The 23,019-nt window shown below is 40.1% G+C and overlaps 2 protein-coding genes across 2 annotated transcripts in view; both read right to left on the bottom strand.

Annotated features, from left to right (window-relative positions):
- Positions 1-467, bottom strand: part of LOC107600398 (sodium leak channel non-selective protein-like) — a gene marked incomplete at its 3' end in the record, with an annotated part of 6,612 nt that extends 6,145 nt beyond the window's left edge. The window contains exon 1 of the mRNA XM_016292295.1: positions 340-467. Coding sequence (XP_016147781.1) covers positions 340-453 — 114 coding nt within the window. The remainder of the gene's footprint in view (positions 1-339) is intronic.
- Positions 468-570: 103 nt separating this feature from the next.
- The window catches only part of LOC107600374 (sodium leak channel non-selective protein-like), a 102,609-nt gene continuing 80,160 nt past the window's right edge, over positions 571-23,019 (bottom strand). The window contains exons 17-34 of the mRNA XM_016292248.1: positions 17,679-17,815; positions 16,922-17,063; positions 16,551-16,624; positions 14,311-14,412; positions 14,112-14,181; positions 13,927-14,018; positions 13,365-13,487; positions 13,109-13,165; positions 12,389-12,509; positions 7,452-7,583; positions 6,904-7,071; positions 6,304-6,408; positions 6,104-6,210; positions 3,803-3,923; positions 3,613-3,711; positions 3,438-3,531; positions 795-901; positions 571-711 (exon numbers count right to left, since the gene is read on the bottom strand). Coding sequence (XP_016147734.1) covers positions 586-711; positions 795-901; positions 3,438-3,531; positions 3,613-3,711; positions 3,803-3,923; positions 6,104-6,210; positions 6,304-6,408; positions 6,904-7,071; positions 7,452-7,583; positions 12,389-12,509; positions 13,109-13,165; positions 13,365-13,487; positions 13,927-14,018; positions 14,112-14,181; positions 14,311-14,412; positions 16,551-16,624; positions 16,922-17,063; positions 17,679-17,815 — 1,977 coding nt within the window. The 3' untranslated portion in view covers positions 571-585. The remainder of the gene's footprint in view (positions 712-794; positions 902-3,437; positions 3,532-3,612; positions 3,712-3,802; positions 3,924-6,103; positions 6,211-6,303; positions 6,409-6,903; positions 7,072-7,451; positions 7,584-12,388; positions 12,510-13,108; positions 13,166-13,364; positions 13,488-13,926; positions 14,019-14,111; positions 14,182-14,310; positions 14,413-16,550; positions 16,625-16,921; positions 17,064-17,678; positions 17,816-23,019) is intronic.

Below are 23,019 nucleotides of genomic sequence, written 5' to 3'. Positions count from 1 at the left end.
TAAATATATCATATATATTTATACAACAGTTCGTTCTGGTTCTCAAATCTGATTGGTTGAGAACCGTGAGATATTGTACTGGTATCGCTACAGGACTTTTCACAATGTTGTATTACTCCGCTTGTTCTAGCCGGGTCTATGTTTTTTTTTTATTATTCACTGAGCTAATTGTAGAATACGTTAGGTTCCGTCGAACTGTTGTATAAATGCAATATCACTCTCGTACTCGTACACACTCATACTCGAGTGATATTGCTCATATATATATATATATATTCAAATAATTCAGGTAAAAGTTACAAAACCCTGGCTGAAAATGCATGACATTTTAATGTGTACCAGTAAAGCAAAGTGCAAAATGATCCATATGACTCCCAGGGATGTGACGAGTAGGTCATATCTGTTTCTCCTGCTCTGCCAGTATCCAGCTGGTGACATAGCTATCAGCTTCATAGTCACCTGCAGCAGAGCAAATTTAATTATGTCATGACCGTACAATACTTACGAAAGACCTAATGAACTATAAGGCCTCTGATGAATTTTAAAACTTTTTTGTGGCTGGAAAGAAATCTTGCTTGGACTGACTCATGAAAGCACAGCAAACAGAATTTGAAATATATACTGTAACATGTTTACCTCCAGAACAAAAATTAAAGTGAAAACCACAGACATTGTGGCCAAAGGAAAAGTAACTGGGTCAACTTCATCCCACTGTAACACATACATAAAAATTAATTTGTAATTTTAGTGCAGAAATAAAACAAAAATGTATTTGTTGCTGTAACCCTCCTCACCTTAACAGACAGGAGGACAGACTGTGCTAACACCAGTACTGCAATACCTCGCTTGAAAAAAGGATGTTGGGTAATATCATACATTTTTGCACGGAATCCACCGTTTTCTGTAAATGGAAGAAAAGGAATTTCAGCTTTGAAAGAACAGATAATTGGGTCTTTTAAGAATGATCCGGTGCTGTGGTTATAAAACAAAGACCTGGTTAAAATTCCCTGACCTTCATAGTAATCTCTATGTTCTCCTTTATCATCAATTAAAAGGCTCGCTGAGAGAAAATCGTCTCAACTGTTCATTCAATGCACTTGGTAAGAGCTTTTCCCTGGGCATTGCTTAGAAATCCGCTACATCATCGTTCTGCTGTCTTTTAGCTAAAGGTCATGAGATCTGAGTGGCATTCATCATACACCGTAATCAAGTTCATTTCAACAGCCACAGAGCGCAGACAGATTATTTGAAGCTGGTTTCAATGTGATTGGAACTGATGTGGTTACTCTGCCGAGTGCTGACTAAGGTATTGATTCTTCTGTTATTCAACAGGACAGACTACGTGTCAGGAAGCACAAAGGAAGCTCCGCCGACTGCCATCCACAGCTCTCAATAGCTATCCCTCATTTGAGTTATTATATGGCATGCACTGAACATTAATGCAGCAACGTTATTTTAGTATTATTTATACACTATTATTGTTATTATATTATATTATATTAAATATTATTATTTATCAATACTTTATCTTTTTTATATTTTAAGTATACAATACACCACTCCCAGTCATATGCCACTAAAAACAACTTAGACTGACACATTACTGTTTCTTGTGCTCTCTCTGGAGGAAATATTATTAGTTTTGCATGTTCAGCTATGCTGAAATCAACTAGATGGATTATCTGATCCAAACCACTAATCAACTAAACAATTTTTTAATTTTTTTTTTTATTATTTAATATATATATATATATATATATATATATATATATATATATATATATATATATATATATACATATATACATATATATAATTTATATATAACTATAATTGTAATATATAATGATATTTTATTTGATTTAAGCTTTATTTCAATGACTGCATTTGAATGGTTTTAGTTAGTTACCAATAACAACACTATTGCAGGTAGAAGTTTTTTGTCTGTTTTATGGCTACTCATATCATGGCTACTCATATCATATCAAATCATAAATCCTATTGCTTAGAATATTTTTAGCATACCTCTCATGGCCAACAAAATAAATAAAATAATAATAATAATAATAATAATAATTAGTAGTACTAGTAGTAGTAATTTTTTTAGACTTTTTTGAGATTGCTCTGTATATTAATTATGCTTGATAGTGGTAAACGAAGAAAAAAGAAAGGAAGTAAAATTATTCAAATTTGATCGCTCTTTGAGGGAAAATTTAATTAGAAAGGTTGCATAACTTGCAGTGTGGCCCACAAAATGCATTTTGTTTTGTTTGGACAAAATTAGATTTCAGTTATCAGTACTTGAGGAAGAGTATGCTGCATCCGTGCTGATAGTGAAAAGCCATTGGTTCAGCCCATTGTTTACAAAGGCAGCATAGATGAACAATTCTATTGTAATTTACAAAGAGCTGCTGCATGTTATCCTATTGGTTAAAATGATAATTGAACAACTCAGATGTACTAAATGACTAAAAAAAGAATAGAAAAGTACTGATAATCTGTCCATTGCAGCCTTTGGAATTTGGTTCAAAACATATCAGTCAATTATGCACACTTGTCAGTAGATTGGAGATTTTTTTGTGTCTAATTGCCACATAAAATATGCCTGGATAATAGCCTACTATGATAATTGTGTTTATTCTTTCCTGCTGTTATGAAACATGTCTTTGAAGTGTCTGTTTCCAGACGAGCCAACGGCAGTCAAACATAAAAAAAACATAACAAGCCACCGTCGTCACCACAGAGCCTGCGACTGCCAAATCAATCAGTCAGTCAATCTACGGGAGACACAGACAGAATCGCTCTTCTCTCTTTGGCTCCGAGGTGCCCACAAGAGCGCAAAGTCATTCATATTACAGGCAGCTATAACTTCTGACTCAAAGTGGAGTGGTTGATATCAAGTGTGCCTTGGGGGTGTACCCACTGCTGAAAGCTTAAGTTTAGTTTGTTCTCTACTACAGCAGAAGAGAGCTGATTAAATGCTTCAGGAAACACATGCAAAGCAGGGATGGCTCATTAGCCAGGAGAGGAAGAGTGGAAGATGGAAGGAGGGAGAGAAAAAAAAGAAAGAAAGAGATGAGAGACTGAGAGGCTGCTGCTGAATAATACACTCGCTGCTCTGGTGACGTTTATCTGTGCATCACCAACATGTCGCTTAGTGGCTGTTTCAGCGATTCCGAAGATTCAAACTCCCTTTGAAATAAGAAGCCTTAGTTATCTTCAGATGTCTTTGACAGAGAAAATATGAGCATTATGACTTTGAATCAAACAAACTGATGTAATTTATACTTCAGTGTAATTAAAATATATCAGTATATTGTTTTTCTTGCTACTTCTATATTTTCAAACACATGATGGCGCACAAACTACAACAGAGCAACATTATTATGGTGCACAAATTGACATTTTATTTCTGTAGACCTCAAGTGAGCACTTACCTGGACGTGGGGGGAGGTGGAGGGGCTGAGCAATCTTCAGGCGACTTTTCAAATCTTCCCATCTCCTCTGATCCACGGTCAAAAGAGCAGTACCCTAAACAAACACATCCAACAACATCTGATCAGGGATCAGCCAACAAATCTACTGTAGCTACTCATAAGAAAACTGCCATACCTTATTTTCATTAAAGTTGGCTATGACAACACCAACAAAAAGAGTGAGCCCGATCATACAGCCCAAGAACACAAAGACGTGGATGTAGATGCCATGAATCTGTTTTAAGAGACAATCAAAGGTCCTAAACAGTGCAGTCCTGATTTGTCAGTTCAGTATACAGTTTAGTGTCTTAATGAAAGTAACTTACCGGTCCCACTCTGTGTATGATGACGTCTCTCACCTCCACCCAACCCTTCAGTGACAGCACCTCAAACAGAGCCAGCATGGCGTTGCCTACATTATCGAAATTGAAGTTTCGAGGGTTTGCCCTAAAAACAGTAGTTCAAGAGATATTTGGCATATTTATTTGTGTCTATTCTTAGGAAGAAAAAATGTCACCCCTAACTCAAAAGTAAAATATTAAATTATATCTTACAAACTTAAGCCTGCTTTTTTTATTTTCCATTGTGACATTATTTTCATGAGCACATTTACTTTCTCCTTGCTCCCCAATTCGCAGTGACTTTCTGTTATGAAAAAAAAAATCAAATTCTTATTACTGTAATGCAGAAAAAATAATATTATAAATGTAAAGTATATGTGTAAAGTTTAATTGTAACCATACATCTTATTAGTATTGTTGTACTGAAAATAATTTATACTGATTAAAAAAAGTATTTGCATAGAATGATTTTCATTATAGTATGTAATGGTCATGAAAATAAATGTCACAATGGAAAAACGTTAAAGACACTAAAATTTTATTTGATTTAAATATGAACCAGATATGTATTTGTTATATTCACCCTTAAAGCAATGACATGAAACAACATGAAATGTTGAATCTAAGTAATTGGTAACAATTTAGGGACCAATTCTCACTATTAACTAGTTGCTTATTAGCATGTATATTACTAGCATATTGAATGTTTATTAGTACTTATAAAGCACATATTCTGCATGACCATATTCTACATCCTTAATCCTACCCAATACCTAAACTTAACAACTACCTTGGGACCAACTATTTTTGTCAACTCATCTTCTGAGTTAAAGATAAAGTTCCACTGCTCTTAACACATAGAAAAAAACAACAAGGTGGAAAAAACTTCAGCTGTTCCCTGTTTTATTATCTCAGGTATAAAATATACCAAAATGTTAAGGTGTCTGTCTGCCTGTCTGTGTGTGTGTGTGTGCGCGCGTGTGTGTGTGTGTGTATGTGTATGTGAGCGGACTGGAGACGCACTGCTCTATGGGCTGAACATGAACACAATATCCACAATACCCAGAGGATCAGACGCCTTGTTCGTTTCCTGTTACCATGCAAAATGCTCAAAGGTAAAAGAAAAAATAACTCTCTCTGTTATTCAGGCTTAGCAGAAACCTTGCTTGCTCTAGAACAGCTATGGACCAATGTGTGCCTTTTGCTGGTCTTCATTATTTAACGTCTAACAAATAATTTGCCAATGTGTTGCTACATACCTCTAGAGCAATAACAGACTCATTGGTGTGTGGGCGTATGATTGTGTGTTGTTTGTGTTTATGCCTGAGGAAAGGATATATCAGCCCCCTGCTCTGTGTCCATGAAAAACCATACAACTGCACTGCAACACTGACTATTGCTAATGGGGAAAATACAATGAAAGACGATGAAAATGTGATGTGATGTTTATGTGATGAGAGCATTCATCATACTGGTTTGTGCTGTCATAGATGAACTGTTACTACAGGGATTTGTCAAAAACACCTAAATACTGAAGATGTGACAGGTTAGGTTTGTGTTGAATTATTCTGTGCTTTTAAAAGGAAAATCATTTATTTATTTAAGGAAACAATTTTTCTTTCAAATCTTAAAAATGTAGTCAAATTTTAGAGAATTTTATTTTGCATTAATAATAATTAAAAAAAAATCTGAATGTTACCCATGCAAAAGTCACTGGTAGTTGCCAGGGTGTTGCTACATGGTTGCTATGTGTCCTGGGTGGTTTCTAGAGTAGTTGGCAGGGCATTGCTACTACGATATGTTAAGGTGTTCTGAGTCTTTGCCAGGGTGTTCCTATGTGTTTGCCAGTTTGTTCAGAGGAGTTGCTAGTGTTCTGGGTGGTTGCCAGGGCATTGCTATGCAGTTGTTAAGGTGTTTCCAGAGTATTCTGGGTGGTTTCTAGGGTGTTGCTATGGAGTTGCTATTTTGTTCTGATGAGTTTTTGGGTAAGTTGTTGCATATTGGCCCTTACTAGTCTCAATGATATTCTGGTCCCTAAATATGACTTGAGTCCCTTCTTCATTGTGTTTCTTTGTATGCCTCTTTTATCACTGGACAGACAAATTCAACATTGCTTAGAAAAGAAATCGCAAATATCAACAAGTCACAAATTTGATGTATCATTCATGTTTTAAGCACAAACAGTAAAGGGTTGAATAATCTTAAGTATAAGCAACAGTCAAAGTGATGCTTGCCTTAAAAAAAAACAACAGAAACTATAGAGAACATTCTTTTTCCATTTCATACCAAACTCTTGGCACCCAGAATCCTGGTTTCTTCTCGCCTGGCCTGAGCTTTAAATTCAGGTTCTTTGAAATGCTCACGTTGATTCTAAAGATGCCGTGGCAGTCCTCCTGAAAAAGAACACAAAGCACAAAATTTCAGTGAAGTACAGAAAATCCTCCACTTAGGAACATATTTTGAAAGTTGCAAGAATTACATTGTACCTTACTGGAGATATGGGGATCATTACATTTGGCAAGTTTTCCAGCAAAGAGTTGCACCCCGAAGGTTGCAAACACCAGCATTAGTGTCAGAAGAAGAATAGAGACCTGTTTGGGAAATCAATAATCCAGTCTACAGCGAAATGGCTTTCCCAAAAAAATATGGTCAGTATATTACTCTCACATACAGTAACACTATAAAAAGCTCAAAGAAAAGTACCCAAGGGGAGCAAAGCTTTAATAAAGAAGGTCCATAAAGAAATCTCTCAGACAAATACTGCTGAGTTAATGCATTACATCCCATTACTGCAAAGAAGAGAGCTACCTGATTTTCAATTAAAGGGGTCATATCACAAAACATTTTAAATAAAAGTGTTTGATGTACTCAGAATGCAAACCTCTCTGTTTCAAAATATCATCTATTGAAACAATGCTGCAAAAAAGACAAAATGCTAAAAAATAAATGTTAATAGGCATAACGAGGAAACAAAAAAGTTAGCACGAACAATATATATTTTAGAAGAATTAACAAACACCCAGCTATAACTGCTCTCCTTTTATTGAGCGACTACAAGCAGGAAGTGGGCTGATTTGCTTACTCACCAGGAAGATCTCTTTGAAACCCTTGAGGACCTCTCGAACCACCTTCCTCATTTGGGGCACCAGTTTAAAGATACGCAATGGCCGTAGGCAGCGTAGCATCATGAGGAGCTGGGCACCAGACTCAGGAGGCACATTGTTTGGTAGCCAGCATAGAAAGATCAGACTGACCTACAGAGCAGGCAGAAAGATCACCTTAAAGGGCACAACTCTTCATTTAATCCTTGTCTTGAGCATGAAATCACTAACTGCAGATTATTTTTCTATGGCACATTGCTTTATTAAAATAAATGCAAAAAAAATCATGAAATAGTCAGCAGTGGAGGTGTAGGCTGTTCTATTAAATGCAAATAATTTTTGTGAGATTCTTCTTAAATGAGTCAACGGGATGAAACTGACGTGACTGGGTAATTTAAATAAAACACTGTTTAGGATCATTAAAACGCAATCTTCAGAGCCGTATTAGAGAAGTGAGTAATCAGCAAGAAGGCTGCCTTTCACATGTGTCGGAATGTGGGTTTTTCACAGGAGAGCTGAGAAAGGAGTTTTACTAAGTAGATGAAGATGTCCATGACACCACCGAAGTCTCGAATGACTGCAGTAGGAGTGAAGAACAGACCATCTGCCATGATCTTCAGGTTCAGCTCAATGCTCATGAAGATGACAAAGACGTATTCTCCGATCTGCAGGGAAAGGGGTGGTTTAGTGTACAATAGAATAACAATTTTCATTAAGCAGCTTTTTATAAAAAATGTAACTGAAGATTTGCCAGCTTTGTCATAACAATTCCTTGTCTGTTGGTAATTTAGAAATTGTTGGCAAATTAGTAATTTAGAGTGTCATTACCAGAGGTGGACAGTAACGAACGTCTCGGTTACGTATGTAACCCTCGTTCCCTGAAGGAAGGAATGGAGACATCATGTCGGTGACCGACGAATTGGGATCTCGCTTTGAGAGACCAATCTACTTCGAGTGTAACTAAACGAGCCAATGCACATTGGCATGCAATTATTACAGGCCGCTCAGCAGTGGTACAGCAGCCGTCTCCGTTCCCTCCTTCAGGGAACGAGGGTTACATATGTAACCGAGACGTTCCCTTTCAGTAGGTCACTCCGAGTCACGTCGGTGACCGACGAATTGGGATCCCTACCAAAGCGCCATGGATGCTGCCCCTTCCAGTGTCCTGTTCGCAACAAGAAGACCAGTCACTGTTGTCATAGCATTACCCACTCAGTGAGATTGGATAACACTGGGAAAACGTACCCGTTCTACTTGGAAGAGGAACGTTGCCATCCTTCCCGAAAGAGGTTTCGGAAGCACTTACACATATGACATCCATTTAGGTGCATATGGAAGATTAGAGGTGATTGTAACCCTCATGGAAATGGCAGAAGTCTGCCGGGGAAACACAGGCTCTGAGGCTATACCGTAGACTTTACACATATAGGAACCACTTAGGCCTCTACATATGGAACCCATCCCTCTACCGGTTCTCACGGGTTCAGCGAGTGGGGGCCTGGCACTGGACATTCCACCACGTCTGGCTGCCGAGGGAACGGAGGAGCTCGACAGGGTCTACAGTACGGAACCTCTGGAGAAGTTTCTAGCAAGCCGACACTAAATTGGGGCCTCTCAGTGTCTCTACCCGTTTGAGGTGAGAACACAGGAGGATACCGGCTCCACACAAAGGCTATAGGATCTAGTGAACGTGGGGGTCACCCCAGCCCGCAGCTCTACAAGTATCTGTCAGCGAGGTGCAACAAGCCAGCGCCCAGGAGGATGCAATACTCCTAATAGAGTGCTCGCAACTTGAGCAGGCAGGGCACACCCTGTGCCTGATAAGCCAGGGTGATGGCATCCACTGTCTAGTGGGCCATCCTCTGCTTAGAGACGGCATTCCCCTTCTGCCGGCCTCCGTAACAGACAAAGAGTTGGTCTGAGGTCGTAAAGCTTTGTGTCTGGCCTATATAGCCTCTGAAGGCTCGAACAGGACAGAGCAAAGCTAGGGCTGGGTCTGCCTCCTCCGGGGGCAGCGCTTGCAGGCTCACCACGTGATCCCTGAAGGGAGTAGTGGGAACCTTGGGCACATAGCCGGGCCGGGGCCTCAGGATTACCTGGGAGTCAGCCGGCCCAAACTCTAGGCACGAATCGTCGACCGAAAATGTGTGCAGGTCCCCTACCCTCTTGATGGAGGCCAGTGTAAGCAGGAGCAGAGTTTTCATTGAAAGAAACTCTAGCTCAACTGACTGCAAAAGGCTCAAATGGGCCCTGCTGTAGTGTTTTAAGCACCAGAGACAGGTCCCAAGAGGGTATGGAGAGGGGCCGGGAAGGATTTAACCTCTCGCCTGATGACCAGGTCATGCTTCCAACTTCCCTTTCATGGGGTCATGGTTAGCAGCAATCTTTTTTTTTTTAGCGACATAGACTTAAAGGGTGGAGGGAGACAGCCTTCACTCCAACCCTTGCTGAAAAAAGGAAAAGCAAGACCCTGATCGGGTTGGGTAGCGCTAGCCAGGCACCCAGATACCGTGCAAGCGGGACCAACGGAACCACCGCCGTACCCGCGGTGGGGCAGCGAGGTGGAACGCAGGGATCCAACGTGGATGGCTTGTGAGCAGAGCGAAGAGGAGTCCGAGTGTGCAGTGCAGCACTTACCTGATTCCACAGTTTGGCAGAGGGTGCGTGAGTAGGGCCTTTGTTGACGCTTTCAAACCGTCCACTGCTGCCTGCTGGTGACAGATGAGGATGAGTGCGGTCCGGGGTTGAACCGTCCGCTACTCTCCGTGCCCTCTTAAGACCCAGAGATAGTGAAAACTGCTCTTTTGTCGAGAAATTTGTGTACCGTCGACCGTGAGGCCAACGGCAGGGAAAAACAAAACAAAACTCACGGGGGCCGCCCTCGGCGACGAGCAGGCTGGGGCGCTGCGGCCGGCGGGCGGGGGGATGCAGCAGCTGCCCGCCGGGGCAGGATGTGTCGAATCGCCTCAGTCTGCTTCTGTGCAGCCGAGAACTGCTGGGCAAAGCTCTTGACCGCGTTGCCGAAGAGGCCGGTCTGGGACACAGTGGCATTAAGGAACCGAACCTTGTCGGCATCCCTCATGTCGGCCAGACACAGCCAGAGATGGCGCTACTGGACCACAAGCGTGGACATCGCACGACCCAGAGAACCCGCGGTGACCTTCGTCGCTCGGAGCGCGAGGTCAGTGGCGGTTCAGAGCTCTTTCAGAACTTCCGGATCGTGACCACCCTCGTGCAGGTCCTTCAGTGCCTTGGCCTGGTGCACCTGCAGTAAAGCCATAGCGTGTAAGGCGGAAGCAGCTTCCCCACAAGCCGTATAAGCACCGCCGGTCAGACCAGACGAATGCCTACAGGCCCGGGAAGGGAGCAACGGGTCTCCCCGCTAGGAGGAGGCGGTCTTAGGACACAACTGCATCGTTACCGACCGCTCCACCGGGGGGATCGCCGAATACCCCTTCGCTGCACCACCGTCGAGGGTGGTGAGGGAGGAGGAGCTAGAAGGCCGGTTTCTGGCAGTAAAAGGTGCCGTCCACGACCTGGTAAGCTCCTCATGCACCTCCGGGAAGAAAGGCACCGGGGCGGGGTGCTGAGAACCAGCGCGAGCCACCCCGAGAAACCAATCATCCAACCTCGAGGGCTCGGGACGCAGTGGAGGACTCCACTCGAGCCCTACCCTTTCGGCGGCCCAGGAAAGCATAGCAGACATCTCTGGATCCAATTCAGGCATTGCCACCATCCCGGAGGGTGGCAGCGCAGCCGAATCTTCCTCTCCAGAGAGCTCTCCCTCCAATGCAGCGATCGACATCCGGCCATCGGGAGGAGCCCCGAGGGATACCGCTGGTACGCTCTTTAAAGAGGGCCCAACGCGTTCCTTCGGTGGCTCGGCTGGTTGCGGAGTGCTGGAGGAGTGGTGGGTCCCCGAGGGTTGGTTCCCTAAGGGGTTTGCCACCACTGTAACCCTCAAGACCACCCGCGCTACTGCTGGAAGTAGTCCTCGTCTGGCAGCCGCCAGAACGAGCACTAGATCGCAGCAGAGGCAACGGAACTCCGCCCCCCTGGAGGTAGCGAAGCCTGATCCGCAGCTCTGATCCGTCATCTTTACAAAGACGCACCCGTGGAGCTCTTTTAGAGAAATTGCTCTTTCAGGGAAATGCCATTTTAGTGCTGAGGCGCATAGGGGAAATGGCCGCTTGCAGCACAACAGGGGGTAGTGCAGCCTGAAGTGTGCAACCCACTCAACACAGGAACGACCACCGCTGAAGCGCCGTCCGGCAACACCAGAAGCTTCCAAGAGCGCGTTGAACTTGTAGCTCACTGAAGACACTCGGATGGAGCTGAACGATGTTGTCGCTCGGCTCCGAAACGAAAAGCTGGTATGCATTGCACCGGCTGCCTTTTTATGCTCACACTGTGATCAGCGGCAGCTGGATACAATAATTGCATGCCAATGTACATTGGCTCATTTAGTTACACTCAAAGTAGACTGGTCTCTCGAAGCGAGATCCCAATTCGTCGGTCATCGATGTGACTCGGAGTGACCGACTGAAAGGGAAGTACATTTACTTGAGTACTTTACTTAATTACACTTTTTGAGTATCTGTACTTTACTTGAGTATAATTTTGTCTGGAAACTTATGACTTTAACGTCACTCCTCTATGTAGCAGCTTTTTCCCCTTCTATTCAGATAGTCTATCAGTAATCACTCTTGTAGGGATTCGTGAAGTGATTTCCCAGCATTTTTTAACACTGACCAGTAGCAAATGTGATATTTATTTACAACAATTTAATAAGAAGTTAATATTGTGGTATATATTAGACACAATATTGTCTGATTTTGCAAAATTGTGCAAACGAAAATATTACCTATAAAGCCACAGAAGAACTGTTGTGTGTCTCCTAACAAAGCACAATAGGCTTTTGACTTGAAGCAGCACTGCACAGACATCAAAGTACAGCGAGAGCATTTTTTATCTTTATTTTCACTCAAGTAATGGAGTTGTGTACTTTGTCCACCTCTGGTTAAAACACAAAAACTGATGCCAGGATAAAAATCTTTCTCTGTGCTCTTGAAAATAATCTTATCAGGTAAAGATCAGATCATCCTGGACTGTCTAAAGTTTCAATCAGTGGTGTAAAAAAAAGAGAGAGAAGATTTTCAAGAGTGGCTGGTCAATCAGCCCAATCTTTCTGTCTCAAAAAGTACAAGATCTCTGAAACAGAGGCACCCTAAAAACATTCTCTTTCAAAGTCAACTTGAACTCCAAAGTAGACTAAATCAGTGGGGAACATGATCAAATGTGCTCAAAAGGGCGAAACAAGTTAAGAGTGGCAATCAAAAGTGCTGGACTGCAACAAAAACGAGACATGATGACCAGCCTTCAGGAAAGAGATGAGGAACATTTATAGGGTATAAAAAGTTAGTCGGATGTGCATGTAGAATAAAATGGTGACCAGATGGGTTTAGAATACCTGCAGGGTAGGTACATGCATGACCCTAGTAAAAGGGGACTCAAACATCATGGAAATACAAGAGCAGATGGTGACCACGATCATCACCCAGTCCAGATAGGTTACCAAGCCCAGCAAATCACTGGAGAACACACACAGACACATACACATGCAAGGTTTAGTGCAGGTTAAATGTGCTACTCTTTTCCTACTCTGCATTCTAGCTTCTTTTCAGCCTGAGCTTACATAACTTTGTCTTAACTTTGCAGATCTTTTGAAACTGGTGAAATCCTGCTAGGACATTGCAGCCCAAAAGTTTTCATCTAATCCCACACAAACCCACCCTGGCATGTCTGACAGATCAAAACTTTCCAAAGCCCATTCTCATATTACATTTCTAGAATCAAAATAGGCATATAAATGAGGGAATCTCAAGAAAACATGTGCAAGTCATATTTTAACCCCAAAAATAAAAAAGAAATACTATTAATTTCATGACAATTAAGCACATTTCCCCCCAAAATTCTTAATTTTTTGCACTTTTTTAAATTTAAATTAATGTACCCATATTTTACAATTTAAATAATATATTATGATTCCTTTTATATTACATATATTTTAAATTATGATTTATTGCAAAATAAATATTTAGGTGTACGTTGCAATAATTTTTTTTTATATTGAATTGTGTATATTACCAGGCTATCATGGTGCAAAGGCCCTAAACATTTAGGGACTTACTATAATTGATGGTATTTTGTGCTGTTCACTGCGCCTGTATTGGGATCCGTTTTTGACCTATTCATAAAAAGCCCATTAATATAATGTCAGCAAAGAAATGTAACAGACATACACACACACACAACAGTTTGTGAAACAACATGGCATTTTTTCAGTGATTATGGCACAAAGGGATTAGTCATCTCATTGATGCGTATGAAAATGCTATTGTAACTAATAATATACTGCAGTGGATTTGTATTTGCTTAGGTCTTACGCATTGAAACGGGCCCGCACAATCATTCGGCAAAAGTTTCGGAAGCGATGCTCTCTACCAACGATGAAGAGTGGCTTGTCAAAGTACGGATGGTTTTCCCGGAGTTCCTCCTCTTGGACTTTTCTGGAAAAAAACAAAACAAAAACATTATAGGCATAACAATAAATCATTTTGAAGTCTTCGGTAAACACTGCTTTTATTAGTCCGACTTTGGGATAAAGTATTGACACAGAAAGATCTTGGCTGCACAGAAGGGACCTTATTAGTTTTTGTAGCGTACTGTTTCTGTAAATCAGCTCAAATGTGATCTGATCTCTCTTTTACAGTCCTTCCTTGGCCTCTTAACATTACAAATAAATACAGCCAACCTAAAACAAAGACTTTGCTTCCCTGCAATATGTCTTGTTGTCATATACCGATGGCATTATGCCACCATCAGCATACAGTACAAGAGAAAGATATGGTGTAATAACTCCCACACGGCATGTTTTGTTTGGGGAGGGGGATAAGATCTGTTCAACTGACCGCATGCCAAGGAGAGTGTATGGAGTGGCAGAAATACCGTTTCATCTCAGCCTGCTCCTTTTTCTCTTGTATCATCTTGATTTCACTGTCCTCCCGCTGGGCGTTACGGTAGCGGACCGTGCTGGAGTGCTGAAGAGTTCACACACATGTCAGAGATCACAGATCGTCACAGATAGCGCTGTCAGCTATTGAGTGTGTGTCTGTGTGTGTGTGTATACGCACATCTTGAGTGAGTGTTTCCAGGGATTTCCCTCTGCTGATTCTCTGGCTGGTAGAGCCGTGTCTGAGGGACCTGTGCCAGAAAGAGCAGGTTAACACACTAGCATAATGTAGTGCACATTATGACTTTGCATCCATCCAATGCTCCTTAAATAAATTAAATAGATGAGTATGTGAAAGCATGTCAATGTGCTTTCCTAACCGGCGTTCTTGGCGGATGTGATGCTGGACACTGAGTATGGATCTCTCTTTAGTTGGCTGACCCTCAAAAGAGCCACTCAGCATACGTTGTCTAGTGCAGGCTCTGAAAAAATTCACACAGACAAACCATAACTAGGTCAAGAGCAAATTAATAAAATACAAAACAAACACAGTGTGGTATTCTTTTTTTTAAAAATCAAAACTGGCTTCTAATTTAATTTCTTAGTCTTACTAAGCATGATTTATTTAAGTGGGTCATTCATCAAAATCTAATAACTATTTCCTTTTTGAAGTCCCATCCTAAATTATTTCCACTGACTATTTTGTTTCAGTCAGAAATAATTCACACTACAAAAGCTAAATGGCTTTTAATTTTTGTGGGGTACTACAAATGCAAACAAGTTTTACTAGACATACTGTAAATGTATAGGATTGTGTGATGATCATCAATGAACAGCCTTTAAGCTATGCCACTACTGTCTGTCATGTACGCTGTTGTACATCAGACACAGCAGATGGTTTTATTAGCTAACACTGTGTTGTGCAGGTGGAAACCATGGGCACCCATGGAGAGGAAACTAATTAATCCTTTTTTTTTAGACTGGTCAAATGTGACCTGTGGTGCACTAAAAATTCATGCTAACAGTGAAGTGAAGATGAAGCAATAGGAGGGAATTAATCTCCAAGGAAAAATTTGGCATACTTAGTCTAGATATATGAGGTTACATATCTACTAGGCCCCAGTTCCACTTATGACAAAAATGACAAAACATAGATGATGATGATCAGTTGACTCCATTTACTCCAAAGTAACTTTCAGTAAGCATGTGGGACATTCTCAGCAAGCGACCCCATTTGAGCTTTCCCATGCGCTAATGCTGATGTATTTAACAGCATTCTTAATTTAGAGACAACATTTGGTTGATTTAACTCTTTAAATTTAAATTTTATCACGCTATAAAGGATAATGTTCAGTACAAATAATTAACTGAATTAAATCAACCATAATTTTATCTTTAAACGCAAGTATTTGTATAAAAACAAAAAATAAATAAATAAACGCAGTACTATTTAAAATAACGTGATTTGTAAGAAGAAATAGTCAAGAAGCCCCTTGTGGTGCAAATCTTTCAAAGCTATGTCTGGAGGCTGTTGCTATAATTGGCATTGGGAGATTGTACTGCTGCTGATATCTCAGTGTCTGTTTATGCTCTAAATCAGTGCTGATCTATGTATGCTTTGAAAAGCCTTCTTTTGCTCACTACCGCCTCTCTATTGTCCATTAATTGCAGAGTCATGTACCAGAACACAGCTAATGACAATTTCAGCTTCAAGAGAACATGTCGCCCTTATTTATGGCCACTCAGAGTGATGAGTGCCTGGCTGATGAAGGATGTGTATGTGCGCATGTGTGTATGCAGACAGACTGTATGCCCAGACGACGTGGGATGGCTACTGATGTGCAGTCTGTCTGCTTAGCAGCAGGAGGAGGGGTGGACAAGGTGAGGTGTATGAGTGTGTGTGTGTGTGTATATAACACGAGGGAGGTGGGGACAGCATCGACGTGATCTGAAACTTAACGACAGAGACGAGAGCAGTTGAAGCAAAGTGTGGGAATATGTGGCTGCATCGCTGGCAGATTTTTAAATATTCATTTGTTAATTCATGCTCACAGGTGACCCACTAACAGTTATATTGACATGGAGACGCCATTATCTGCTCTGACTGCTGGGCTGGCTGGATCACAAACATGGAGTCGAAATCATGGAAATGGAGGATCAATATGAAAGCATATTCACTCTGTATAGGAATTAATGTTTTTGTCCAAGGCTGCCAGAGAACAAAGCAATGCTCTATAATTATTCCTGCTGGCCCATCACATATCTATATTATGAATAAATATCTTAATACAAACTCATTTTAACATTTCAGGTTGATGGAAAAATCACTGGGTCTCATTCAATAACTCAGTGAATTCTGTTATCTGAATATAAAAATTGCAAAAAGCATGACTGATATTGTAAATATATTTGCACGTATTAAAAATGGATTAGTATCGACTTTGTAAATGACTATATGATAATGAATTTGTAGCCTTGCTAAAAAAATATCAATCTCAGTCACTGAATTTATAAAAAAAAAAAAAAAATTTAATAGTTTTTAATATTAAATTAAATGAATCTTATATACAATAAGTTGACTAAAAGATCTGAAATTGCTGGGAGAAAATCACAAGCTCACCGCAGAATTTTATTGACAGTGGTTTCCTTTTCCATGAGGTTACGGGCCCGGATGCTAAATACTGACTTTCGGAGCTAGGAAGAAAAAGCGGTTTAGACAGTAAGATGCACACAGGAGACACGGCTCAATACACAGTACAATTCAGAAGGATATATTCGCAAACAACTATTATTATATGGGTAAAGCTGAATTTGATATCAGCAAACAAAAACATCCCAACGTAATCAACAAAATATAGTTATATAACTGCTGGTTATTTAAGTCTTGTTGCGTGGGAAATAGATCTGTTCCTTTCAGAACATTCATGAGCGTATTATTTAGTCCCTGTGTGTACTGAGGGGGCAGACTGTGGGAGTGATGGAGTGTGGTACCTTCTGATCTATGTATTTATTATCCTCAATGGCAGACCTCTTGGAATGGTCACAGGATGAGGACGACGCTGAGGGAAGGCGACGGAACAGACAGCTGGGGTCCTGCTGCTGTCGGTCGATGAACTGCTTCATGAAGCTCTCCCTGTGACACACGCCCACGGCACATGCATAACCAAATAGTCACATGCAAACACACAAGGGACTTCACGTTTTCAGAGGATTCTTGAGGATGAAGTAGGAGGCATTCAGTGTAAAGTAATAAGCATGTTTGCCAATATGCTTGCTGCATTTCGGAGAATGAATCTGTCATGTGTTAGAGTCAAATGTGAATCCACATTTTAAATTGTTTTAATTCTAGAATAAATTAATAATAGTTTTCTGACTGATCTGACTGACACTTTCCCATGCAAAACTGGCCGCCACAATTCTAAGGTGTTTTTTCTATCCTAAGAAGGCTTTTAGCATGTAGCCACAGAAGGTTGTTGCTACATGGCTGCTAAAGTGTTTAGAGTTGTCGCTAGGGTGATCTGGATGGTGGATAGATGGTTGTTAAAGTGTTCAACATGGTTGCTAGATGGATGCTAAGGTTTCAGCATGGCTGATAGATGGCCCAATGATACTCTGGCTCATATATATGGATTGGAAGGGTCCTTTAATGTAAGTTTTTTTTTTTGTTTAGTTTTTTTTTACATCAAATGAAAATTCCATCTCTTCAACAATTCAAAAGATATGAGATATTATTCAGTGGAAACGGTACCTGATTCTGGGCACAGTGAAGTCTGATGGCAATTTGGAGATTTTCACCATCTGTGGTCGATTGGGGAACTTCTCAAAGATCCGTAATCGCAAAGGAAGTTTCTCTTTTGTATCAGCATTGGCTTCGCTCTGTTTCAGCTGTGGACAGAAGCCAGAAGACTCATTTGAAACAAACGTCTCGTTCTGTGATGGGGCCACATTGTGTTTTCACACATAGCCTTCAAAAAATTTTGGTGGACAGTCCAAAATTTACATAAGTTGTCTAGCTCTACTTCTGGTTGCCCCTTTTGAAAACTCAGCTGGTTTTCAAGTAGAATGTAAAGATGGTGTATTTTATAATCAGTTCCTCACTTCTGGTGTTGAGAGAGGAAGGGGTTAGCCTGTAAGGTGCACTGCTATGAATTAATGTGTCCCTTTGAGGCTTAACTGACTTTATGTGCCATAACCTTTTATCTTTCTCCATGTCTATCAAGCAAAATAAAGGCCTCAGATGATTAGGTTGGAACACACTAGAGGATCACTTCTCATTCTCCTGTCAGAAGAGATGCATAAATTAAAGTGAATAAGATAAAACTAAGATGATAGATTGTTTCATATTTTCTAAACATACCTATGAATGCATATTAAAAGAAATCCACTGACTGCCCTACTGATTAAAAAACAACATGTAACTACAGTTTAATTAATACTAAAACAATAACATTAATTCTAACCAATTAAAACGTTAAACATGATTTAATTTCCTCTCCTTTTTATATATTTATGTATTTTTTTTAGAGAACAAGATGTTCACTTGGCAGCATTTAAAAGCAAAATGTTATGTTAAGAGAGTGCTGTTCTGCTAGGCTGTCCAGAGATGGCAGCAGCGCACAGTCTCAATGCAGTTATCCATCCATTACAACACTGGTTGTCAATTAGTTTTGCTTCAGGACCCAGATTTTACATTGACATCAAATGGAAACCCAACACAGCACCTAAATGTTTATCATGCAAAAAAAAAAAATCTATAAAAATCTATTTATTTACATTTAGTCATTTAGCAGACACTTTTATCCAAAGTGACTTACAAATGAGGACAACAGAAGCAATCAAAACCAACAAAAGGGCAATAATATGTAAGTGCTGTGACAAGTCTCGGTTAGCCTAACACAGTACACGTAGCAAGGCTTTTTTTTTTGGTAATAAATAAAAAGAAAAACAAGTAGATAGAAAGCATAGAATATTTAATAAAATAGGGAACGCTAGTGTTATAGGGTCTTATATATATATATATAGTAAATTGTGTAGTTTTGTTCATGCTATATATGTTGGCATCTTTCTAATTTGTCTAGCTTCTACCTAGTGTCATAAATGTTGGTCAAAATACCATAGATAGATAGTTAGAACAGAGATAACAATAAAAAATATGGGAAGTGTTTTATAAGCCTATTTATATTGCTATCCTACTAGGCATGATTATATGGTTAGTTGTATTTTATTTTCTCACAAACAATTATTGGTTTGCTATCTACCACTGCTGCAATACAATATAATTCAACACACTGACTATTAAGGAAGCAAAACCAAAACTGAAATGTGTATTCAGAAATAACTTTCTGTCCTCATCCACGCAAACAGGCTAAAAATTGGTCAAACAAACAGAAACATCATAAATATCAGAGAGCAATTAATTTAATTACATCTGTAAAAAAAAAAAACACATTGGAATTCTATGGTCTGAAGTGTCCATCTGGTTGCTGTAGATATCTATGATGCATTTCTGATTAGGAGTGAGAAACGCCAAAATTAGGTTCTCTGATGATAGCTTACCATTAGAAATAAGAGGCTGACCTGGACCCTTCAGGAAATTATTTGGCAAGAGTAACCAAGTGGAACCATCAAAAATAGAAATGCAAATAATGTCATTGCATCATATTATTGTATTATGACTCTTTTTTTTTTTTTCATTCATCACTTGAATTGGCCATACATTCAGACATCTGTAGTGCATCACATGCTGTTCTTTCTGAGTTACAGACAGCAGGTCATGTTCTGTGCTGGAAGTGAAGCACTACTGGAGAGAGGTTGTGCTAATGTTGCTGAGAGCCTGCCTGCAGTAAGGACAATGCTGTTGGACACTTAAGCCAATGAATTGACATCAAATGTATGAGTAAAAACTGACAAAAACCAAACATGACATGCCAGTATAGGAATAATAGCTTTACCACCACCAACATGCTAGACTCTGCAATATAACCAAAAGTGCATAAAATCAGTCTGGACCAATGTTTGTGGCCATTGTGAAAAGGTCCACAGGAATCCACTGTTTATATACCACAAACATTCTCAACATATAGTCAGAATAGTACTAAAGTGACAAAGAATACATAGGGAAATCGACCATTTGCTGTGCTTTCATATTCTTGGCTGCTTGCTGGAAAACATAAAAGCCGGTTTAGTCTGCACTCAGGCAAAGTTTCATTTTCCTGTCTCCTATTCAAAAAATAGTCTACATTTGTTTTAGGGCATCTTTATTGTAAAAGGGGGTGTGTTTGAAACCTTACAGGTCCACAAGGTTCCAATCAATAGCTCTGCACTCTGCGGGGTGTCTTCAACTCTGTGCTTTACTCGGCAACAGCCTCTGATTAGCTCTCACACAGAGGAACACATGACACGGAGCACTGCAGAGAGAACAGGCACTCCTAACTAATACCAACACAATTTACATCTGTCTAGCATAGAGCTAATGTAAAGAATCCTCCCTGCTTTGCAATGCCAGCCCCCCTGTTTATTCCAGTCTGGTAGCTAAAACAAGTGTTTGCATAATTAATCACAAATTATTAAAAGTCTGAAGACATTTTAGGTTACTGATATTTTAAAGCAAATGTTCACCCAAAATAAAGATCAAAAGAGATCAAAGAGTTTCATCATTTACTGACCCTCATGTTGTTCCAAACCTGTACGACTTTTACCAAGGGTGTTTGGTATCATTTAGAAAAGAATACATAACAACTTAAGTTGCACTAGTGCTTAACAAGTGTTAAATAAAACTAACATGTTAATTGGAAAAAATAAAAAGTAAAATATACCATTCAATGAAAATAAGATTAATAAATAAGATAACTTAAGTAATATTTAGTTCAGTTTAGGCTGCCGTGCCAAAATGACTAAAACTGAAATAAAAATTGAGTTAAATAGAAATATATAAAAAACTGAAAATATAAAAATAAAAGCTAATTCAAAACATTAACAAATATTATATAGTATATAAATAATACAAAAATAATACTTCCCTGATCATTGTAAGCTTTTGCATGGAAAGATCAGAGAGACTATTTTTCAAAATATCTCATTTGTGTTCCATAGAAAAAAAGAAAGCCATACTGGTTTGAATCGATGTGAGGGTGAGTAAATGATGACAGAATTTTCATTTTCATTTTCGAGATGTGGTAAGTACATGTGATGGAGTGCTGAAGAGGAAGGGAAAGCCAAATTCAATCAGCACGGCTAGAAAGTGAAATCCACCCTGATCAATAAACAAATCAATATGAAATAGGTGAAAAGATATGGGTCACATACATTGCATACAGTGCAACACATCATGCTGATTTGCATATTTACATGACTTTACATGATTAACTTTTTTCCCTGATGGCTTGTGGCTATGGATTTTTATTTATTAGTTTTTTTTAAATGGCATATGGCCATAGCTCTTCATAATGATGAATCATATGTAGCATTTTCCATAAATCACAGAGGTGGGAGCCGTGCATCCGAAATGAATGTGTTGGCCTTGGGACACATTAGGTTGATCCATTCACTCCTATTCACACATTCTTCCAATTTCAGGCTCAGGTGAACCATACCAGGCTATTCTCCAAGTCCCCCACCTTTCAAGAAGACAAGGGTCCGGGTTATTGACCAATAGCTGCATGGTCTGTGACACATTCACAAAGGAGCCCATAATAGTGAGCTGTGCTCCCAGCATCATGAATGATTGGTCGGTCTACAAATCTGTATGTCACTGTCCCACAAATGTACTCTATAGGCCATTAGACACAATTATGCTACAGTTAGGTCACCATAAAACAGTGGAGAGCTAATGTAAACACAGGTAATAATGTCTAACGGTGTGTGTGTGTGAGTGTGACCTTCAGAGACGGCATTGGCAGACATAATAACATATCAGTTTTAAAAGGACCAGAATATTTGACATGTCAGCCTCAAAAGTCTACATAATTTATTCATTCTCATGTCCTTTCAAACTCTTATGACATTCTTTCTTCTGTGGAACACAATGAAAGTCAGTGGGGCCCAAAACAACACTGGACCCCATTGACATTTATTATATATTATATTATATGGAATGACATGAAGATGAGCAAATGGTCTAGTGCAGGACGACTGCACTATATATGTAAACATCTACGTATGGGTCTATGTGTACATGCACATGCAATGCATCATGTGCCATTTAGTTCTGCATTTTTTAGACCGTTAAGTAAACATTTTTTACAAAGTCATGCTAAAATCATTATAATCTATAGTATAATCAATACAGCAATGGTTATTAATGAAAACTATAGGCTAACAGTAATATGTATTGTTGCATGAATAACCTTTTGAGGTTCCATTTCAGTTGGGTTGTTGATTTAGTTCTAGCATGTGTGATAAACATACATTACGTGTGCCGCTCTGCTCTAAACCAGACATGGTGAACTTCCATAAGCAGCTCAGGGGTAGAAGGGTCATTCTCTCCTTCTCATTTAGTATCTAATGAGGCATGGTGCTGCATAGGCTATAAACTCCCAGACCTCTTATGAGGCACACCTTTGCCACCTGAGAGGCTGACTGGCTGAATACTTGTGGCACAGCATGGCAAGGCAAACCATCTGACGTTCCTCAAAAAGCTCCTGTGTGTGTGTTGTATGGTGACATTGAGGCAGTTCCCTTTCAGTCAGTCACGTTCTACGTTACGTCAGTCGTGACTGACGAATTGGGATCTCGCCCGAGAGCCCAATCACCTTCGAGTGTAAACTAAACAAGCCAATGACAGTTGGCGTGCGTGTTGGAGAGCGCGTGCAAACGCACATCAGTTTTTCGCTGAGAAGCCGAGACTACGCGCCCTGGCCGTACAGCGGTGGTACAGCAACTGTGGCGATGGAACGTAACGTCTCCGTTCCCTCCTTCAGGGAACGAGGGTTACACAAGCAACCGAGACGTTCTCATGGCCAGCCAGATCCTCAACTAAAGTTTCTTTCATAGACACAGCTGGATCTTATCTTTGCTCCCTCCAGTGTAACTAAATGTGGCTACTTTGCATTTATTCAAGAATTAATGGAAATGTCTGCAATTAATATGAC

This window comes from Sinocyclocheilus grahami, unplaced genomic scaffold (genome assembly GCF_001515645.1).
Source record: "Sinocyclocheilus grahami isolate Dianchi unplaced genomic scaffold, SAMN03320097.WGS_v1.1 scaffold283.1, whole genome shotgun sequence".
Taxonomy (NCBI): Eukaryota; Metazoa; Chordata; class Actinopteri; order Cypriniformes; family Cyprinidae; genus Sinocyclocheilus; species Sinocyclocheilus grahami.
The sequence above is the reverse complement of the archived record's forward strand: the minus strand, read 5'-3'. Positions and strand labels throughout refer to the sequence as shown.